This window comes from Oncorhynchus kisutch, linkage group LG29 (genome assembly GCF_002021735.2).
Source record: "Oncorhynchus kisutch isolate 150728-3 linkage group LG29, Okis_V2, whole genome shotgun sequence".
Classification (NCBI taxonomy): Eukaryota; Metazoa; Chordata; class Actinopteri; order Salmoniformes; family Salmonidae; genus Oncorhynchus; species Oncorhynchus kisutch.
This window is the reverse complement of record NC_034202.2, coordinates 7,950,029-7,967,046: the sequence shown is the minus strand read 5'-3', so window position 1 is coordinate 7,967,046 and position 17,018 is coordinate 7,950,029. Positions and strand designations below refer to the sequence as shown.

General features: G+C 42.7%; 1 protein-coding gene across 1 annotated transcript in view; it reads left to right on the top strand.

Moving 5' to 3' along the window:
• homer1 (homer scaffold protein 1) overlaps nt 1–17,018 on the top strand; it is a 73,677-nt gene that overhangs the window by 45,993 nt on the left and 10,666 nt on the right. Inside the window, exons 4-8 of the mRNA XM_020466302.2 lie at nt 11,170–11,262; nt 12,782–12,930; nt 13,771–13,930; nt 14,914–15,024; nt 15,328–15,408. Coding sequence (XP_020321891.1) covers nt 11,170–11,262; nt 12,782–12,930; nt 13,771–13,930; nt 14,914–15,024; nt 15,328–15,408 — 594 coding nt within the window. The remainder of the gene's footprint in view (nt 1–11,169; nt 11,263–12,781; nt 12,931–13,770; nt 13,931–14,913; nt 15,025–15,327; nt 15,409–17,018) is intronic.

The window sequence follows — 17,018 nt, the reverse complement described above, 5'->3', positions numbered from 1 at the left end:
TTTTCCAACAGTCTTGAAGGAGTTCCCACATATGCTGAGCATATGTTGGCTGCTTTTCCTTCACCCTGCGGTCCAACTCATCCCAAACCATCTCAATTGGGTTGAGGTCGGGTGATTGTGGAGGCCAGATCATCTGATGCAGCGCTCCTTCTTGATCAAATAGCCCTTACACAGCCTGGAGGTGTGTTGGATCATTGTCCTGTTGAAAAACAAATGATAGTCCTACTAAGCGCAAACCAGATGGGATGGCTGATCGCTGCAGAATGCTGTGGTAGCCATGCTGGTTGTGTGCCTTGAATTCTAAATAAATCACTGACAGAGTCACCAGCAAAGCACCCCCACACCATCACACCTCCTCCTCCATGCTTCACAGTGGGAACCACACAGGCAGAGATCATACGTTCACTTAATCTGCATCACATAAAGACATGGCAGTTGGAACCAAAAACCTAATTTGGGACTCATCAGGCCAAAGGACAGATTTCCACCGGTCTAATGTCCATTGCTCGTGTTTCTTGGCCTTCTTTATCAAAAGCTACCGCAACGCTTTTCCATTTCAAACAAGCGCACTCTTCCAACCACCATCAACCGCCTCGCTCTTCCAACCACCATCCACCGCCTCGCTCTTCCAACCACCATCCACCGCCTCGCTCTTCCAACCACCGTCCACCACCTCGCTCTTCCAACCACAATCCACCGCCTCGCTCTTCCAACCACCATCCACCGCCTCGCTCTTCCAACCACCATCCACCGCCTCGCTCTTCCAACCACCATCCACCGCCTCGCTCTTCCAACCATCATCCACCGCCTCGCTCTTCCATCCACCATCCACCGCCTCGCTTCATGTGCTTGATACCCCCCACTGTAAATTATGTATGTCTATGCTTTATACAATTTAGGCACCTGATCTGAGCCAAAGGGGAGACTAGGCATCTACCATGCCACCACTATCAGAGGGGGGGTTGGCAGGCAATGTAGCCCATGTTTTTTGTATCCCCAGTTTGGTGCTGAAATCACCCACTAAATTAACTTGTCATTTTTTGCAGATGAAGTGTTTGAGCTAGTAATGTATCAAAAATTTGCTACAAATTAGCTATGACAATTTTGGGATTTCACCCCCATCTCAAAATCGAATGGTTTTGACTGTTTGGATGTTTTTAGTGAGCTTCTTTCTTCCTCCCACTTTGGCTATGCAGTTAGTGATGGGACATCCGTCTCTTTTTACTGACTCAAATCTTTTCGACTCGTCCAGACAAAAGAACAAATCTTTCAACTAATTTCTCTATTTTGTGTCGGCAGAGAGCATGCAGGACCCTCTACCGGAGAATAATTAACTGAACTTGGAAGTGTCATGATTCTACAAGCCTCTTGTTCACCATATGGGGCTTATTGGAGTGGTCATTTGAGACGAAGATTTGTCAAAGTGTGCTTTAAACAATGTACATTTCTTGATTGCTAGGCATACAAATACAATTATTTCTAGATACATTTTAAACCAGGTCTATTTGTGGCCACAACCCGGACTTGATTGTGAGCGAGTCATGGCGGAATGACGTGAGGGTGTTAAGTACAATATTGTTTTGCGAACTGCAGCACCCCAAACGATTAGTTTGTGTATGTTTTGGTTCTACAAAGCTGTGTTTATATGTCATATAGGACAGCCTGTTGGTGGTTGGAGCGCCTCTCTGGAGCCGCTGAGCCGGAGGAGAGTGTATCAATCCTGCTACAGCAGTGGTTCCCAAACTTTTTATAGTCCCGTACCCCTTCAAACATTCAACCTCCAGCTGCGTACCCCCTCTAGCACCAGGGTCGGCGCACTCTCAACTGTTGTTTTTTGCCATCATTGTAAACATGCCACACACTTTTTAACCATATCAGCCTGACTAACCGGTGTCTGTATGTAGCCTCGCTACTTTTACAGCCTCACTACTGTATATAGCCTGTGTTTTTACTCTTGTTTTATTTCTTTACCTACCTACTGTTCACCTAATACCTTTTTTTGCACTATTGGTTAGAGCCTGTAAGTAAGCATTTCACTGTAAGGTTGTATTCGGCGCACGTGACAAATAAACTTTGATTTGTCACACACACACACACACACACACACACACTGTACGATACACTCATTAGTATGTTTTAATAGGTGTGCGTTTTTGTCACAACCTGGCTGGTGGGAAGTGACAAAGCGCTCTTATAGGTCCAGGGCACAAATAATAATATAATCATAATCAGTCATTTTAATAATAATTTTGCTATTTTATTTAACCATCTTACATATAAAACCTTATTTGTTCATCGGAAATTGTGAATATCTCACTACAGGTTGACGAGAAGGGTGTGAATATCTCACTACAGGTTGACGAGAAGGGTGTGCTTGAAAGGATGCACATAACTCTGCAATGTTGGGTTGTATTGGAGAGAGTCTCAGTCTTAAATCCTTTTCCACACACAGTCTGTGCCTGTATTTAGTTTTCATGTTAGCGAGAGCCAAGAATCCACTCTCACATAGGTATGTGGTTGCAAAGGGCATCAGTGTCTTAACAGCGAGATTTGCCAAGGCAGGATTCTCTGAGCGCAGCCCAATCCAGAAATCTGGCAGTGGCTATTTTCACAGAGCTGCTTGTTCAAATTTCGATGAGGCTCTCTTGTTCATATATCGGTAAAGTGGACTGGAGGCAGGGCATGAAAGGGATAACAAATCCAGTTTGTGTCATCTGTTTTGGGAAAGTACCTGCGTAATTGTGCACTCAACTCACTCAGGTGCTTCGCTATACAGTGATGGAGGGATCTGTGTGTTGTTACTGCAGACCGAGAACAGCTCCAACTTCTTAATCATAGCCTCAATTTTGTCCCGCACATTGAATATAGCTGCGGAGAGTCCCTGTAATCCTAGATTCAGATAATTTAGGCGAGTAAAAACATCACCCAGATAGGCCAGTCGTGTGAGAAACTCATCATCATGCAAGCGGTCAGACAAGTGAAAATCATGGTCAGTAAAGAAAACTTTAAGCTCTCCTCTCAATTTTTAAAATGTGTCAATAATTTGCCACTTGGTAACCAGCGCACTTCTGTGTGTGTGTGTGTGTGTGTGTGTGTGTGTGTGTGTGTATTATATATTTTTTTTCAGAGGGTGGATCAGCTTTAATATTGCAGATAGATTGTTGCTCCCATCTATGTAACTGTCTGCATCATTTCCAATCCCCCATATATTTTTGGGATATATATATATATATATATATATATATATATATATATATATATATATATATACATACATACATACATACATACATACATACATACATACATACATACATACATACATACATACATACATACATACATACATACATACAGTGGGGAGAACAAGTATTTGATACACTGCCGATTTTGCAGGTTTTCCTGCTTACAAAGCATGTAGAGGTCTGTCATTTGTATCATAGATACACTTCAACTGTGAGAGACGGAATCTAAAAAGCCAGAAAATCACATTGTATGATTTTTAAGTAAACAGAAGCAGACCAACCGTGCATTTCCATCGCCCTCACCTCGATTTGTATTATGTATAGCCATTAAAAATATATACATATATTTTTAAAATCCTATTTCTTATTTTCCATAATTAGCCATTAATATTTGTAGTAATGTAGGCAGATTATGCAAAGGATGTTTTACCTCTCACCACTCTCACCATTACCAAAATTACATTATGGCATGCAATTATTATTTTAGCAAACAATTATTGTGATTCATCCTATATTGTCTCTAAACATCTTATACTCCCTCGCAACAGTTGTGGGATACACACTCATCCCCTTTCCGCCACAACAACCATAGACTCAGATTCTCAACAGTTGTGGGATACACACTCATCCCCTTTCCGCCACAACAACCATAGACTCAGACTCTCAACAGTTGTGGGATACACACTCATCCCCTTTCCGCCACAACAACCATAGACTCAGATGCTCAACAGTTGCGCCATCCCAGAGCTCAACTCAAGAAAGGTCTTGATTTACGAATGCATATATAGTTGCAGCTGTATGAGACGGCCTGCAAAACTGAGCAGACAAATGGGCAGAAATGGGGAGATTAACCATCGTCACATCCTGATGGAGGTCCGATATACCCCCTTACCCCTTACCCTGAAACGCCCACACACGGTCTCCCGTAGTGACCATATTCCCAAGCATCTCCATGCAGTCAGACCTTTGATTTTGTTCCACCATGACCACATTAATATGCTGAATGTCCGAATGTGACCCCCCACCCCCCATCCCCTACCCATGGGTTACTGCAGCTAGTGTTGCCAACACTGCCACTACCTGGGTGGGGGCACCCCACCAGAATCCCCACCGGCTAGGTACAAGGTCGTCAAGGTTCTCATTAGCAGCTTTGAGAATTCCCTTGTATATTATGCTCTCCCATCAGGGGGCTTTGCAGGACCAACCCTGCCAGGCAGGCTCATAAACTTGAGGGGGCAGTGCTGCTCTAAGTCTCTGACCACATTTTGGCTGCATACAGGCCGCTTACAGCAGGCCCATAAAACAGATAGGGACTTCTTAGTATCTGGGTCGTTCAGGTGGGAGTCTAGGGTAAAGGGTTCTGGACCGTTCCATCAATATAGGACCATAAAGAAATACATTAGATGCATAATTGATTTTAAAAAATGTGGTTCCCCATGATAGGACAATAAATCAATTAGATGTATAATTTATTTAAAAATACTGTTCCACCATGATAGAACAATATATTAATAAGATTTATAATTTGTTTATAAAATATATATCCCTCATCTGCACAAAATTGAAAGCTCTCTCACAACCCCTGCGCACAGAAATACATTGGTTCTGGGATATGCAACCATTTCCTTTCTCACTCACTCAATGCCACACTTTCCCAAATACCAAAAAACACACACCACACCATCCATCTCAATACATCCACACATACCCACATACTGTGCCTTCTGTCTGATGTTATCTCCACCATGTTGAATTAGTGCTTTTGTGTTCCAATGAGTTATTTGAAGATAGATTGAAAAGCTATATGTATTTTTTGTATTATTGCAATCCATGACAGGGCTAGAATTGTGTCATTATTTGCCTCCTCTGAGAACTTTGTAATTTTTAGAATAGCCTTGGAGTAGCCTTTGTGTCTCTGAACAACTGGTTATCAATATACAGTTTGTCGACTACGAGAGCTACGCGTTTCCCTTTCAATCGATTCTCCTTGAAGATTAGATAGATTGGATGCAGAACTTTGCACCGTTCTGCAATTTCCTTCAGGAACTGGTCATACATGCCTATTTTCGTGCCAGCAAGTCTTTTACCCAGGCTTTTAACCATTATTTTTATCTTTAAAGAAAGCAAATTTGGCAACGATTGGGAGGTCATACCTTTGGCCTCTCTGTCCGAAGTGGTGCACACGTACGAGTTGGATTTTATTCGATAGCTTCGCGTGGAATCTGTAGCGCTGTAAGGAGGAACTCTCTAACTACAGATTCAGGACCTTCTCCTTCTTTCTCCTGGATACCTGTAAGTACCAGATTCTCTCTCATGGATCTAGTCTGTATGTCAAGTAAGGCTTCTCTCAGAATGATGTTCTCCTTTTTAAGGTCATTAACTTCGGTTTCAATCTTATTGACTGTCCCTTTTTAGCTTGTTTGTGTCTTTCTCCAATGTCGCAGCTTCTTGTTTGTGTCTTTCTCCAATGTCGCAGCTTCTTGTTTGTGTCTTTCTCCAATGTCGCAGCTTCTTGTTTGTGTCTTTCTCCAATGTCGCAGCTTCTTGTTTGTGTCTTTCTCCAATGTCGCAGCATCTTGTTTGTGTCTTTCTCCAATGTCGCAGCTTCTTGTTTGTCTTTCTCCAATGTCGCAGCTTCTTGTTTGTGTCTTTCTCCAATGTCGCAGCATCTTGTTTGTGTCTTTCTCCAATGTCGCAGCATCTTGTTTGTGTCTTTCTCCAATGTCGCAGCATCTTGTTTGTGTCTTTCTCCAATGTCGCAGCATCTTGTTTGTGTCTTTCTCCAATGTCGCAGCTTCTTGTTTGTGTCTTTCTCCAATGTCGCAGCATCTTGTTTGTGTCTTTCTCCAATGTCGCAGCATCTTGTTTGTGTCTTTCTCCAATGTCGCAGCTTCTTGTTTGTGTCTTTCTCCAATGTCGCAGCATCTTGTTTGTGTCTTTCTCCAATGTCGCAGCTTCTTGTTTGTATCTTTCTCCAATGTCGCAGCTTCTTGTTTGTGTCTTTCTCCAATGTCGCAGCTTCTTGTTTGTGTCTTTCTCCAATGTCGCAGCTTCTTGTTTGTGTCTTTCTCCAATGTCGCAGCTTCTTGTTTGTGTCTTTCTCCAATGTCGCAGCATCTTGTTTGTGTCTTTCTCCAATGTCGCAGCTTCTTGTTTGTGTCTTTCTCCAATGTCGCAGCATCTTGTTTGTGTCTTTCTCCAATGTCGCAGCATCTTGTTTGTGTCTTTCTCCAATGTCGCAGCATCTTGTTTGTGTCTTTCTCCAATGTCGCAGCTTCTTGTTTGTGTCTTTCTCCAATGTCGCAGCATCTTTGTCACTCATCTCGAGGCCTTCAACTCTTTTTTATATCCTTACCGACTAGTTCAAGTATGCCCAGTTTGTCATTTATTGATTTTTTAACAGATCGGTTTCGACCTTTACCATTCCGGGTAGTGAAAAGATTCAAACGTCTGTGTCTGTAGAAGAGTCACGTTTTCGTTTTGAAATAGTTCCCCTGTCTTACTCTCCGTCAGGTTTGGGTGTTGCTTGTTTTTGTAATATTTTTCGATACATTTCTCTCGTCTTATTTGTTTTGTGGTGTTTTTAGATTGAAGGTTATTACCCACCAGATTGTGTAGTGCTCATATTTAGTCTAACTTACCGATATTGAATATTACGTGTTTATCTTGAGGTGGTCTACATACCTGCGTTCAGTCCGCAATCTTCCTTCTAGGCTTCTAGTAGATTCTGGGAGCACTTCTGTATGTTGTAAAAGTGTTGCATAGTGCAGAAAATACACAAGAGTTCAGGGGCCTTGCTTTAAATCCAATCAAAGTTGATTTATCACGTGTGCCGAATACAACAGGTGCAGACTTCACAGTGAAATGCTTACTTACAGGCTCTAACCAATAGTGCAAAAAAAGGTGTTAGGTGAACAATAGGTAGGTAAAGAAATAAACAGTAAAAAGAGGCTATATGCAGTAGCGAGGCTATAAAAGTAGTGAGAGACACCGGTTAGTCTGGCTGATTGAGGTAGTATGTACATGTAGATATGGTTAAAGTGACTATGCATATATGATGAACAGAGAGTAGCAGTAGCGTAAAAACTTTTAACAAAGTTAAGGATTTTCACTGTAGTGCCTAAAACGTCTTTCAAGCTGCCAGGCATTCCTTTGGCAGCAAGAGCCTCTCGGTGGATGCTGCAGTGGCGTCGGGAGCAACTGCTTGCGTTATCACTCCACTATGTCTCCCTGTCATGGCTTTTGCGCCATCAGTAAGGATACCAACACATCTTGACCACCAAAGTCCATTTGATGACACAAAGCTGTCCAGTACTTTAAAAAATATCCTCTCATGTTGTCCTGGTTTCCAGTGGTTTGCAGAAGAGGTCTTCCTTAATTGACCCCCCCATAAACGTAACGGACATATACCAGGAGCTGTGCCAGGCCGGCCACGTCTGTTGACTCATCCAGCAGTAACGCATAGAATTCATTGGTTTGTATGCCAAGCAGAAATGGTTTCAAAACATCTCCTTCCATGTCACTGATGCGTCATGGAACAGTGTTGTTTGTTGAAGAAATTGTCTGTATAGTTTTTTGGGCCTTTTCCCCCAGCATTGTCCCAGCCATATCCGCAGCAGCAGGAAGAATGAAGTCCTCCACAATAGTATGGGTCTTGCCTGTCCTAGCCACTCGGTAGCTCACCATATAAGACGCTTCTAGCCCCTTCTTATTAATGGTATCTGTTGCTTTTATACATGTCTTACTACTCGAAAGTCGCCTTATTTCTTGCTCAAAAAACTCCCGTGGCTTATTTTCTAAATTGGCATGTTTTTTCTTTCTTCTAAATGTCTGCGCAAGAGGGAAGGTTTCATCGAGTTGTGACATATAACACACTGTGGCTAAGGAAAGGCACTACTCCCAGTATAAATTAACCCCAAATCAATGTAGTTCTCATCATATGTGCACCTCTTTTGATGGTCCAACATCCTTGTCTGTTGTTCGGTGCTTTCCCAGGTAAGGGGGCAGTAGCTCTTCGGCTGCATCATATTCACAACGGTCAGTGTCCATGCTAGCTGGGCTAACAACACATGTAGAATTACTGATGTTAGCATTGGATGTGCTCGTGGAAGCAGAACAACTTGTCGTTGACAGGTGCAGGTGTAGTACTGCTGGTAGTAGCAGTACTTCCAGTAGAGCTGGTATGTGTCTCTATGGACGCGGGCCTTACTTTTTTAAAACCATTTATCCATTTTTGAGCAAAGGGAATGAGCAGCAGCTACGTTTGGCTACGTACGGACCGTTAGTGGAATTCCCGCGAGAGAGTAATGGTTAATGTGTCACATTCTGACCATAGTTCTTGTGTGTTTTCCTTGTTTTAGTGTTGGTCAGGACGTGAGCTGGGTGGGCATTCTATGTTTTGTGTCCGGTTTGTCTATTTCTATGTTTGGCCTGATATGGTTCTCAGTCAGAGGCAGGTGTTAGTCATTGTCTCTGATTGGGAACCATATTTAGGTAGCCTGTTTTGTGTTGTGTTTTGTGGGATGTTGTTTCCTGTCTTTGTGTTTGCTGCACCAGATAGTGCTGTTTCGGTTTTGCCACGTTTATTGTTTTGTAGTTTGTTCATGTTAAGTGTCTCTTATTAAAGAACCATGAACTTCAACCACGCTACGTTTTGGTCCTCTTCTCCTTCCCAGGAAGAAAACCGTTACATAATGTGATTTGGATGTTAATTATTTGTCTAGGCTCCCTGTATTTGACATTGTGTTGTTATTTCGCTGAACACCAGATGGTTTCATTTTATTTTTGGCAGTGAAACGAGGCTACTCAGGCGAGAGAAAAAAACTAACCTAAATGTATAGCCCCGTTGGAAAATATAAATGGACTGTTAAGCGCATTTTTATTTGGTGTACCCCGACGGCATTGAGCGTACCCCGACGGCATTGAGCGTACCCCTGTTTGAGAATACCCGTGCTATAGGACTCATTGCAGCCAGCGGGTCAAATGAACAAGTCACTGAGAAAAACGAATCATGACTCTCGAGTCAGTAAAAATAGTCGTTCAAAAAGAACGTATCATTTGTGAACTGCACATCACCACATGCAGTGTGCCACACAAAAGTGATTCCTCATTATGAAATCATCAAATTGAAGGTGTATATCTAAAAATGACCATATGCACTGATGGTTTAAAGCAGAACTATTACTGATGGTACACCTGAACAATCCAAATCAAATCTATTGTTCAGCATGTATAGCCAGATGAGAGTTGTGTCTCCGTTAGCTCACTTTTTACACCGGTAAAATACCATTTTCAACAGTGCATAGATAACAATAACCTAGAAAATGACGTGGGTTGTCACTCATCTAATGAAGCCTAATATTGCGCAAGAGATTTTAGCATTTGAATGCTGAAGGTGCCGCGCAGATGTGAAAGATCAGGAACAGGCCCGACTACATCTCGCGAAGCTGGGCACAGTGCGCAGTTTGACACTGAAGATGTCACAAAAGGTGAGGTATTTTTTGGGGTGGTAGAGAGAAAGTAATATGAGCAAAACCATGTTATTGAATCTGCGATTTGTAACGTTTGAATCAATTTTCTGACCGACGCATGCTACATTAGGATCGGTTTGGGACCGACGCAGTCATATCCTAAACATTTGAAACCGTCACATCCTTACTATATTTCCCTTGACGGAGTGATGCTGAATGTAAAAATGGCTCAACTTACCACTCATATACTGGAGCAGCTGTGTGTGTTCTTGTGGGTGGTTATGTGTGTGTGTGCTTGTGTATAAGGTTTGGATGTGTGGGGAGTCAGTGCAGATAGGCTCTAGGGTGCAAATAGTCACTAAGGTCTGTGCAGACTGAGAGACCGATAGGGTTAGCTGTTTTGCATTCTGATGGCCTGGTGGTAGAAGCTGTCACGGAGCCTGTTGTTCCGAGGCACTGTTGTGTCGTTCGGAAAACTTAATGATGGTGTTTGAGTCATGCATGGCCACGCAGTCATGGGTGTACAGGGAATACAGGAGGGGGCTGAGCACACACCCCTGGGGGCCCCCATGTTGAAAGTCACCATGGGGGAGGTTGTTGTTGCCTATGCTCACCGCCTGCGGTCTGCGTGTCAGGAAGTCCAGGATCCAGTTGCAGAGAGAGGAGTTCAGCGATGAGCTTTGAAGGGACTATGGTGCTGAACTGTAGCCGATGAACCGTATTCTCACATATTCCTCTTGTCCAGGTGGGATAAAAGCACTTCATGATGACATAAGTTAGTGCTACAGGGCGATTAGTCGTTTAGGCAGGTTACCTTTGTTTGCTTGGATACAGGGACAATAGAGCTCGCCAGCGTGTCATTCTAAAACCAGGAAATGAGTTACCTCTGGTTCGTTCAGCCTTCCCTATGGGGAAAATTTAATGAGGAAAGAATAGGGTTTTTAGGATAAACGCCCCCCAAAAAGTTCTGAGGTTAACACAGGCTTAGGAGATCTTCTACGTTTTGTTCTGTGGGATATCAGTCAGTTAACATGACCTTTTATGAATTATGAAGCCTTCATGTGCTTATTTTTTCCATTATATAAATGCTTCAAAGTTCACAAAAAGTTTCGCTGATGAAGATTATCTCATAGAACAAAACGTATAAGATCTCCTAAGCCTGTGTTTACCACAGACCTTATTTTCTGCGTAGGAAAAATCCTACGGAAACGCCATTCATTTCCCCATAGGCTTTGTCCAACGAACCTTGGCGGAGTTGGTACCTACAAAAAGACGCCATTACTATTTCTCTCTATGGTGGACATCCTGAAGCATGTGGGGGATCACAGACTTGGACAGGGAGACACATACGCAAGCTTGCGCTCACAAACACGCGTGTTCATACAGACACACACATCACAAACACACGGACTGGTTTAATCAGTTTGGTCTCTGTCTTTGTGGTTCTTTCACAGTTTGCAGAGAAGTTTGCTGAGTTTAAAGAGGCAGCTCGGTTAGCCAAGGAGAAATCCCAGGAGAAGATGGAACTCACCAGCACCCCTTCTCAGGTAATCCCAACCACAAACACCCCTAATCCTAACCCCATCCTCATGGTGTCTTTGGACCAGGATAACCCTTCCCTTATATATTTTATTTATTTATTTTTACCGGAAAACAATGGGAGTAAATGGACCTTAAATGATATAAGTATCATAGGAAGTGATTGGAAACACGACCCTGCAAAAGCGTCCCATGGATGAGACGTTAAACTGATTCCTAATGGGAGTGTCCGTGGTCACAACTCCCATAGCAAGAGTAGTGTGTTCACTCCAGTTTCCTGGCTAAACTCCCAACCCAACCACCCCCAGCATTCAATTGGCTCATTCAACCCATCTCTTCTCCCCTGCAACTCTTTCCCAGGTCGCTGCAGTTAAAAAGAATGTGCTCCCAGTACTTCCCAAAGTACCTCCCAAAGTACCTGTAAGAAAGAAGGTAAAATGAAATCAAAATCATTGTCATCTGACCCCAGTCTCAGATAACCCTCCTGCGTCGCCTCCTACCCCAGTCCAGCGTTGACACCTCCAGCTTCCACCCAACCCTAGTCTCAGATAACCCTCCTGCGTCGCCTCCTACCCCAGTCCAGTGTTGACACCTCCAGCTTCCACCCAACCCTAGTCTCAGATAACCCTCCTGCGTCGCCTCCTACCCCAGTCCAGTGTTGACACCTCCAGCTTCCACCCAACCCTAGGCTAACACACTCCAGCCCACCCCTTCAGGGGGTCTCCCCAGAATGTTGTCACAGCAGTATCTTAGAAAAATGGATGTACCGTATATATTTAAACCAGAATTGAACATGGTGTTGAATGGCACTGTTCCACTCTTTGGGGAGAACCCTGCCCTCCGCCATGGATTAACAACCCCTCTCTCTCTCCCATCCTAATATCAGATTAACATCTCAGTCTCAGATGATGCTCCTATCTCCCAATGTCAGATATTAATGCTCCCATAAAGTGATGTTTCAGGCTCACTTAAAAACACATAGTCCTACTCATAGTCCTACTCACTTAAAAACACATAGTCCTACTCATAGTCCTACTCACTTAAAAACACATAGTCCTACTCACTTAAAAACACATAGTCCTACTCATAGTCCTACTCACTTAAAAACACATAGTCCTACTCATGGTCCTACTCACTTAAAAACACATAGTCCTACTCATAGTCCTACTCACTTAAAAACACATAGTCCTACTCACTTAAAGACACATAGTCCTACTCATAGTCCTACTCACTTAAAAACACATAGTCCTACTCATAGTCCTACTCACTTAAAAACACATAGTCCTACTCATAGTCCTACTCACTTAAAAACACATAGTCCTACTCACTTAAAAACACATAGTCCTACTCACTTAAAAACACATAGTCCTACTCACTTGAAAAAAAACTTTCTGTGGAGTATAAATCATTTTTGCAGGTATTCTCTCCACATTACACCAGTCTTTTCTTTACTCAGCACATGAGAACATACAACAACAGTTTATGGGTATTTTTGTTCCTTTAACCTTCTGGTTTACGTCATTCCAGGAGTCAGCCACCGGCGACCTGCAGTCACCTTTGACCCCGGAGAGCATCAACGGCACTGATGACGAGAGGGGCACCACCCCCGAAACGCCGCAGTACCTCCCCGAGCCCCGTGCCGAGCCGTCACAGAACCAACTGCCCTTCTCTCACAGGTAAGAACCAGGCTCTAAAACCGGGGGCAGGAGTAGGGTGCCAAGCCCAAAGAGAGTGCACCTTATTGGGAAAAGCATGGTCGGACAGTGGACGAAGGCTGAAGAAATGAACACATTCAGTTCTGTGGAAATGTTAAGCTAACACCAATTTAAATACAAAAACTGTCTTCCAATTCCCTCATTTAAAATTCCCTCATCTTCCTCTGTTACACGCTGAACAGACGCAGTACTCCACAGTGCTCCCCTGTTCAGCCTGGGGGTGGGGGGTTTAACTGTCCACTGGGACCTCTCTTTAGAGTGATGGTTTAAAGTGAAATTGGCACAGCAGCAGTACCGTGCGTGTGGTTCGCCCGGCCAGGCCTTGGATGTGTCTATTTATCCATCTCTTATTCATGTGGTCCCAGAGCCCCTGGACAGCAGTAAAGCATTACATTAATACACTGTGTGGCTCTGATTTAATTATGAATTACTAAATGAATGGAAATGTATTTGTTCCCCCCAGCTCTCCATATTCACTATACGTGGTTCCCCTTATGTCACCTCTGCCATCTGAGCTTGGTAATGCTGATGAACAGGAAGTTGAACGTGTATAATTTGTACATTGCTGCTGGAATGGTTTAGTATTTTACCCAAGAGTCAAATGATAGCATTTTTATTCTTCAGGAAGACAATTATGACGTTTTATCAGAGATGGAGTTTTAATCTTGTGGTCTTAAGACCACTCAAGACTACAAAAAAAGCATTCATGTCCTGGTCTAAATCAGTCTGGATCTTGGTCTCCACTCATGGTCACCTAAACACTTCTGAAGTTTATGGTTGTCTGTCTGTCTGTCTCTCCAGTTCGTCCAGTATTAACAAGCACTGGGAGGCCGAGCTGGCAGCCCTGAAGGGCAACAATGCCAAGCTGACAGCAGCTCTGCTGGAGTCCACAGCCAATGTCAAACAGTGGAAACAACAACTGGCTGCTTACCAGGAGGAGGCTGAGAGACTACATACACGTGTAAGACTAACTTTATAAAGTAATAGAGAGAGAATACACAACTGGCTGCTTACCAGGAGGAGGCTGAGAGACTACATACACGTGTAAGACTGATTAACTTTATAAAGTAATAGAGAGAGAATACACAACTAGCTGCTTACCAGGAGGAGGCTGAGAGACTACATACACATGTAAGACTAACTTTATAAAGTAATAGAGAGAGAATACACAACTAGCTGCTTACCAGGAGGAGGCTGAGAGACTACATACACATGTAAGACTGATTAACTTTATAAAGTAATAGAGCGAGAATACACAACTAGCTGCTTACCAGGAGGAGGCTGAGAGACTACATACACATGTAAGACTAACTTTATAAAGTAATAGAGAGAGAATACACAACTAGCTGCTTACCAGGAGGAGGCTGAGAGACTACATACACATGTAAGACTGATTAACTTTATAAAGTAATAGAGCGAGAATACACAAATGGCTAAGATAAATTAACTATAGAAACCAGTAAGACTGAGTTTATAAACGGGTAAGAGAGCAGACCTGGTTTTCAACACATGTGTATTTGATGATCTGTTATTTAAATACTTATTTTTGGCCCGAATCAACAACTTGTATTGGAACTGTTTGAAAGTATTTTCAAATACTTATTTTTCGAATGATTTCCAAATACCTCAGTTAAATGCATGCGAGTGTTTTTGAGTCAGTGTATTTTACTCTTTTTAAATACATGCCAATACTGTCCAAGTGTATTTTCAAATACATTCCAATATTCAACTACTTGTCTTTACAAATAAAACATATCGGAATACATATCGGAATACTTACTTAGAAGTGTAATGTGAAAGTAATTGAGATATTAGAAATAGAATTGGAGCCCAGGTCTGTAATAAAGAGAGGCTGAACAAACGGATCAGAATGGTTACACAAAGAACATAAAATACAAAATTAAAATTAAACTCTATGATTACCCAAACTGTGTATGTCCTCAGGTGACAGAGCTGGAGTGTGTGAGTGGTCAGATGACCGTCATCAAATCCCAGAAGACTGAGCTCAACCAGACGATAGAAGAACTGGAGTCGGCATTAAAGTCCAAGGAGGAGGTAAGGAGTGTGTGTGCGCAAGTGCTTGTGGCATGTAAACTGCATTTGTGAGGGAGAAACGCATACATGTAAGCCCTGTGTCTTTAGAGCCATTCCAGTATCCCTGCACATTGTAAGTTTGGTACTGGCACTGACCCTGTATATAGCTTACATTCTCCAGTTTGTTTGTTTTTGTTGGTTAAACTATTTGGATATTGAATACTGCACTGTTGGGAAGGGCTTGCAAGTTAAGCGTTTCACTGTACTTGTGCATGTGACAAATAAAACCTGAAACTTGTAAATGTATCTTTTCCCTCCCTGCAGGAACTGGAGAGGCTGAAAGAGGAAGTGGAGAGCGCCAATGAGTTCCAGACTCAAAAGGAATCACTAACACAGAAACTGCAGGCGAGACGAATGAACACACCGCACTGGGCCTTTACACACCTGTTCTCTTTCAGTCAGTCAGCTTCGGTACAACATAGTGTGGGCAGTGGCACTCTCGTGACTTCAGTTGAAGGATCTAAAATTACACCTGACAAGGCCAATGAAATCTGCGCCTCACTGGAAGCCCCGCCTTCCACAGGAGATAAGCTTGAGGCATCAGATTCATTGATTCAATTATTCCTCTCTTCACCTCGGTGTTGACAGGAACGATTCACGCTGCCAAAACAAACATTTGGAACACGGGACTATCTTATGTTGCACTAACTAAACGGTCCCTTAGTGGTTGAGCGTGCTCATCCCCTGGATAATGATTGGAGAAAAAATTGATACAGTTACATATCGGGATATTCTTTTAGACGATATATCGTATAGTTTTGACAATATTACAGTATCATTTTTGTGCTTGTTGGCTGTACCTGCACAAAAACTTTGGCATAGCTTGTTCTCCATCTTTCTAAATGGGAAACCAATTTGTTTCAGCACTTTTATTTCCATGACTGATCAAAAGTCGTTTTGTCTCATGGCTCTCTCTTGTCCCTCTGCAGCAGACAAACAGGAAGTATTCATAGGCTTTGACTGTATTTTTAAGTAGATTTACCTCAAAACTGCAACTCGGCCACTCGGGAACATTCACCGTCTTCTTGGTAAGCAACTCCAATGTAGATTTGGCCTTGTCCTGCTGAAAGGGGAATCCATCTCTTTCTGGTGGAAAGCAGACTGAACTAGATTTTCCTCTATGATTTTACCTGCGCTTAGCGCCATTCCATTTCTTTATTATCCGGATAGTCTCCCCTGTCCTTAACGATTACAAGCATACCCATAACATGATTCAGCTACCACTATGCTTGAAAATATGGAGAGTGGTACTCAGTAATGTGTTGTGTTGGATTTGCCTCAAACATAACACTTTTTATTCAGGACGAATATTAAATTGCTTTGCCAAATATTTTGGAGTATTACTTTAGTGCCTTGTTGCAGACAGGATGCAGGTTTTGGAGAACAATAAATATTCTGTACAGGCTTCCTTCTTTTCACTCTGTCAATTAGGTTAGTATTGTGGAGTAAATACAATGTTGTTGATCCTCAGTTTTCTCCTATCACAGCCATTAAACTCTATAACTGTTTTAACGTCACCGTTGGCCTCGTGTTGAAATCCCTGAGCGGTTTCCTTCCTCTCCGGCAGCTGAGTTAGGAAGGACACCTGTATCTTTGTATTGACTGGGTGTATTGATACACCATCCAAAGTGTAATTAATAACATCACCATGCTCAAATGGATATGCTATAAACTAACATGTTTTATCCACCCTTCTTTGCGAGGTATTGGAAAACCTCCCTTAGCTACGTTTACTAAATAAAAGAGATACCCAAGCAATTCCACTGTTAGACGGGTAAAAAAAAAAAGCAGACATTGAATTTCCCTTTGAGCATTGTGAAGTTATTAATTACACTTTGGATGGTGTATCAATACACCATCACTACAAAGATACAGACGTGCTTCCTAACTCAGTTGCCGGAGAGGAAGGAAACCGCTCAGGGAGTTCACCATGAGGCCAATGGGGACTTTAAAAC